The following is a 6,008-nucleotide window of genomic DNA, read 5'->3' as shown; positions in this document are numbered from 1 at the left end:
CCAATCAAGGGATTGTATAATATAGATCTGAAAAATGTTGTAGATATAACAAAACCCCCTCCTAACATAACATCGATTACACCAGGTATGATTGCGGTTTTAATAAAACTAATATTAATTTATATTCTTTTACTGTGGCACTTTATCCCATTAAATTATAAAGTTAATTTATATCAATTAATAATTTATTTATATTAGTTATAATACTACTATAACTTAAATTACAGAAATGTCTACTAATAAATAACAAACTTAAGTACTGTTATATAAAGTATACAAAATATAGTACTATTATATATTTTATTAATTAGTGACATAATTATAATAATAATAATAATAATAATAAACAGACATAGGTATTGTTAGAAATTAAGTAATAATATTCTTTACTGATTATTTTGACTATAGTACCAGATACACAAACTAAAAGTTCTCAGGATAGCATTTTTGAAATGCAACGTGAAACATATGCTACAAAACTGTTTAGTTTAAAAAAAGAACTTGAGACATTACAAATTCAGTATGACACATTTAAGTTGGATAATACAGATGGTCGTCGTAATAATGAATTAAAAAAAAATAGAAAAGCACAGGTATTATTTAATTTTTTAATTTAAATAGCACGTTTGGAATGCATAATATTATGTAACATTAAATTCAACGATATTATTTGTAATGCGCTGACTGATGTATAACAATATTATATGTACCTTCTTTCTTAGGATGATGTAAATGGAAAAATTAAGGGTGTAAATAATATTCTTGAAGTATTAAATACAATGATTCCAAAAGACTCAATAAAAGAAATTAAAAAAGTCGAACCGAAAAAAATAGTAATTACTATTAATACAGTATACTGGGTGATTCTTTTATCATAGAATCTATGATAAAAGAATCACCCGGTATTTAATTTGATATTTAATTAACTTATTTTTTTTTAGACAACAGAATCTGAGTATGTGAAAACCCCTACAGAAACTGTACAACAAGATGAAGTTTCTAATATACGTAAGAATCGACATCGCAGTACTTCTTCATCTTCATTGGAACTAAAAAAAAAAAGGAATAAATCTAATAAATCCAATAAATCAAAAAAATCTTCGAAAGTACATTCTTCTTCAGAAGAAGAAACTGATTCTAAGAAATCATACAAATCTAAAGAGTTAATTGATACCAGTAAAAAAACAAAACGTAATGAGAAACTACCTCAATTCAATCATGTTTACTGTGATTCATGCATTCATTGGTGTCAGCCATGTAATATTTTTCCAAAAACTGCAAAAGAATATTTAACACATTTGCACAGTGAATCCCATACCAAAACTTTGGAGGTTTGTAACATTTTTTTAAATAATATTAATAATATTTTATAGTATTTTATTTTAGTAAAATAATTTTTTTAATATAAAATAAAATAATAATATATCAAATATTCATTGTATATAGGAATTAAATGTTGTTGAATTACCATGGCATGATACACAAACTGAACCTACTCAACCTGAAAAAAATCCTGAACTACCAAATAAACGAGTACCTATCAAAGGTAGGTGTTTTATGACTGTTCTGAGTTGATAATTATGCAGTATGAAGAATGAAACCATCAAACAAAATAATTTGTACATAGTGTTTAAACTGAAAACTTCTAGATCAATTTGATCAATGTTAAGTTTAAATTTTTAAGTGGTGCCATTTTAATAATTAATTTATTAATACCAAAAATAATAATTTATTCATACAAATTAAATGATGAAAAATAGTATTTGTCATACAATGATATAGAACAAGAATAAAGTATTAAATTCTTTACCAATACTTCATCATCATATTAATACATTTAGAATTATTGGCATGTTAATTGTATTATTTATATATTTTATAGGTTTGGAGTTTTTTATTGGAACTCAAGCTTGGTATTGCAAACTGTGTGACACTTGGATTGGAGATCTTCATTGCGCTTCAGCACATTTTAAATCTAAACAACATAATGATTTATATGCGGTAGTTAAATTATATATTTTATAATTCTATAAACTATAATCATAAGCAGAACTAAAACCTTGACCACTTATAAGTCCCATATAACTATATATTTTTTTATGCTTAACTATTTAATTCTCAGTATTATTTTTGTTTTAATTGTTAAATAGATCATTCCATCACCCAATAGGGTGATAGTCATTTGGGAGAGAGGCAGACTAGGACAATTAATGCCCTGCCCTAAGACATTAGTTAAATAATCATTAAAACAGTACATTTGTTTATACATAGTTATTAAATAACGCATATTTATATTTTGTGATATACAGAATGGATATTCGTGATATGTCAACTGTTAAAATAGATGAAAGTATGGTAAATTTACATTTTTGATACTTGCCATTTAGTGTAAACTTTGTACTTGGAATTTTAGTATTTTATATGTGTTATTACTGTGGTGTTTCAACAGTGAAATTACTGTAATCTGGTTATCAATTTTTGTTGTGGTTGGTTGATAAAAACGAATGAGATTAACACAATTTGTGAGTAAGAATTTTCCATATGGAGTCTGTAGAAAATTGTAAGTTGTATTAAGTGAGAAAATATGGTACTTTTTCCTTCATCTAAATCTGAGATGTCTTCTCTATGCCCTAACTTATTTGACTCATAGTCTTGTCTAATGAAATTGTCTTGTTTTAACTATGCTAATAATATTATAACAAATTTGATTATTATGGTCTAATATTTATAATTAGGCAGGATAGCTAATTTATAATATCATTGATATTATAACAAAAATTAATCTTCTAATAATGGAAATTAGTTTTAAATTAGTTTAAAAGTTATTCTAATTATTACTTATTAGGTAGCTTGTTTTCTTAATCTAATGTTTATAGTGTAGTAGAATATTAGTTTTTATAGTTAAGGTTTTGGTTTTAGTAATGATTGTATATTAAAAATAATGCTAAATAATAAAATCTTTAAAGTAAAAAAAAAATAATTTATTATTTTATTTTGTTAGGAACTTATAGCAAAGCAGCCAAATTGGGAAATTGATTGGCTTACAAAAAGAACTCGGGCGTTTGAAAAGTCCTTATCACAAGCAAGTACAATTAAACAAGATCCAATTAAAGAAAATAAATCTAAAGAATACATTTCTGAACCCAAGATTGAGAAGTCTTTTTTTGAGAAAGAGCCTAGAAAAGAGAGGGAAAAAGAAAAATTACGTGAAAGAGATAGAGATAGAGAAAGAGATCGAGATAAATATAAAAAAGAATTAAGTCGAAAACCCACAGATTTAAAAAGTCAGTTAAGTCCTGACAAAGAGATTAATGATACAAATAATGTATCTTTATCAGATTGGATGAAACCAGTTGATTTACCTGTAGAAAAAAGTATGATTACTTTAAAGGAATCTGTGCAGAAATCTAAAGACAGATTGCATAAAAATAAATCTGATGAAATTGAAGAATCCCGTAGATCTAACCAATCTAATGTGCATGTAGTAAAAAAGCAACGACTTGAAGAACCAAAGCCTCCACCAATTGTGTGTGAAAAAAAAGATGAAAGTTTTAATTTATCTCACCGTACTAGCAGAATAAAATTACCTTTTATTGGAAAAATGCCATTTGCAAAGCCAATTAGTAAAAAATCAAATTCATCTACTAAAGATATACCCAATTTTACTGTTGAAAGTACAACTAATGAACCTAAAGAAAACTTGATGGAATCTGTGGCTATTCAAAAAATGTTAATTGAAAAAATGATCACTGCAGCAAATGAAAAAAAGGTAAAGTAACCAAATAATTTGACTCATAAAAAATCAAAATAAATCATACTAAGAATTTATCAATTTAGATACTGTACTGTTTTAGATGATTAAAAATGTATTTTCTTTTATTATGGAATATTTAACTAATTTATTCAAATTAGACAATAGCATTAATATTAAAATCTGAAATCTACAAATGGTCAACCACTAAATTATTTTCCAAACATGTTAAACAAGTTAAAATTTTAAATCATAGTATACGATCAAAAATGGTAATATTCTATAATGCATACTTAATGCTAATACAGTATAGTGTTTATCACTAAATTTACCATAGTAAATACAAAGGAAATATATATTAGCTATACGCTCACTTTCAAGAATTCTTTGCCGTAGTCGTTTCTTAAAACTTTCCAACACTAGTAGTTAAGATGTGATTAAAGCAGCTTTCGATCTGTGCCCTTCACTGTGATCATTATCTTCAAGATGTGTCTTGTGGTAATCAGTTTGAAAAAGTGATGCTGGTAGTTTAGGATAAAGTGGGAATAACCAATAACATTCTCCTGAAATCTAGCTACACATCTATCACAGACCCTGCTGCACTTGTTTATTGAAAAATATGAATTTATGTATTTTTATCCAACCATAAGAACAAAAAAATATCTGGTCAGATCCTTATTTGGGGCCAAAAATACAGTGACTCAAATCTTCAGCCATGATTTCTAGTGGTTCCATGGGTTATATTTTAACATTCTTACCTAAGCGATATGGATTTTTATGTTGTGATATTGGTATATGTATACAGGTAAACCGCGAGTAGGTTGTCCTATCGAGGCACAAGACTACACACTGTATTAGCACCCTACATCATAACTCTTTTTTTAGTTTTTCACTTCTAGACAGTGGACAATCTGCAAAATCAGTAGACACAAGTTGAATATTTTTTATTGAATATAATATAAAATTGTTGACATTTTTAAATATGTATAAAAATTATTTCAGATCGAAAAGCATATATTACCTGTTGACATGGATATAGATGATGATAATGAAAATAATGATGGTATTGTAAATTCAGAAACTGATTCAATTGAAACACAACTGAACCGTTCACAATCAGGAAATCAAATACATCAGATGTATAGTCAACCTCAACCACATACTCCTAATACATTACCTCAAGATTTAAGTACTGCATTGAATATGATTTTTCCTTGCAGTGAAACTTCTTCGGTAGTACCATCTATAAACACACCAATTAATCCTCAAGTTCATAATCCATTAATTCATCAACATTACAATATGCCATATGGTGTAGCAAATAATTTAAGTATTTCGCCTGAAAGAAAGAAAAAGAAAAATGCCCCATCTCAACGAAAACGTAGACATATGAAGAAAATTATGGGTAAAGAAGGAGAAGTTACTAAAGATGATTATGACGAAGATGATGACGATAAATTAGAAGACCCGATTATTCAGGGGCCTAAAGAAGAAAATAATAAGAAATCAAATGGCAATGAATCTGATGGGGATGAACTTGCTATGCTTGGTATTGATGCAGAAGATATGGCTGCACAATATTATTGAAAATTATCGATTTTATTATGTGACAGTTCCTTTATGTATATACATGTATTATATATAAATTTTAATTTTAAAACTACCTTTCTAAATAGTTTTACTTATATTTTGCTTGAACAAATTTTAAATGTAAAAGTATGTTTATAAATATTATAAAAATAATAATTTACACATAATTAATGATTAATAGGTATCGTTGGAAATGGTAAAATTAAATTGAGTGCTATTATCCCAATTGTTGATACATCATTTGATGTATTAATTTGGTCATTAAATGTTGTTTAATATGTATTATTTACAACAAATAAAAAAATGAATTTTCATTTTAAATTCTATGCGGCGTGGAGAAGCTATGTATAATATTTTACCATAACAAGGTTTATTAGTTAAGCCAATTTTTTGGAGTTGTAAACAGGTTCAAGTTAAGTATCAATTTTCCAAATTTTCAGAGCTACCCTGAAGCAATATATTATATTTGGTACTCTTTTCCGACATTAAAACAACATGTTATATTTCTTGTATATAACTATATATGAGTATGTGAAAAATGCTGCCCTGATGCTAAAGCTCCTTTTGCACCCGTGTTAATCCGGCCCTACTGATTGTAGTATTTGAATAAATATCAAAAAAAAAACAGTAAACTAGTATACAATTTTAAAAGTCACAAGTTGTGTTA

The 6,008-nt window shown here is 26.8% G+C and overlaps 1 protein-coding gene across 1 annotated transcript; it reads left to right on the top strand.

Moving 5' to 3' along the window:
- LOC100165526 (zinc finger matrin-type protein CG9776) lies at positions 1–5,667 on the top strand. Its single transcript, XM_001942552.4, has 8 exons — positions 1–85; positions 409–593; positions 723–833; positions 942–1,331; positions 1,447–1,546; positions 1,883–2,001; positions 3,002–3,769; positions 4,754–5,667. The coding sequence occupies exons 2-8, from the start codon at positions 453–455 to the stop codon at positions 5,336–5,338; spliced, it is 2,214 nt and encodes a 737-aa protein (XP_001942587.2). The 5' UTR covers positions 1–85; positions 409–452; the 3' UTR covers positions 5,339–5,667.
- Positions 5,668–6,008: the final 341 nt, after the last annotated feature.

The sequence above is a fragment of the Acyrthosiphon pisum genome, chromosome A1 (assembly GCF_005508785.2).
Source record: "Acyrthosiphon pisum isolate AL4f chromosome A1, pea_aphid_22Mar2018_4r6ur, whole genome shotgun sequence".
Classification (NCBI taxonomy): domain Eukaryota; kingdom Metazoa; phylum Arthropoda; class Insecta; order Hemiptera; family Aphididae; genus Acyrthosiphon; species Acyrthosiphon pisum.
This window is presented reverse-complemented; position numbering and strand designations above follow the sequence as displayed.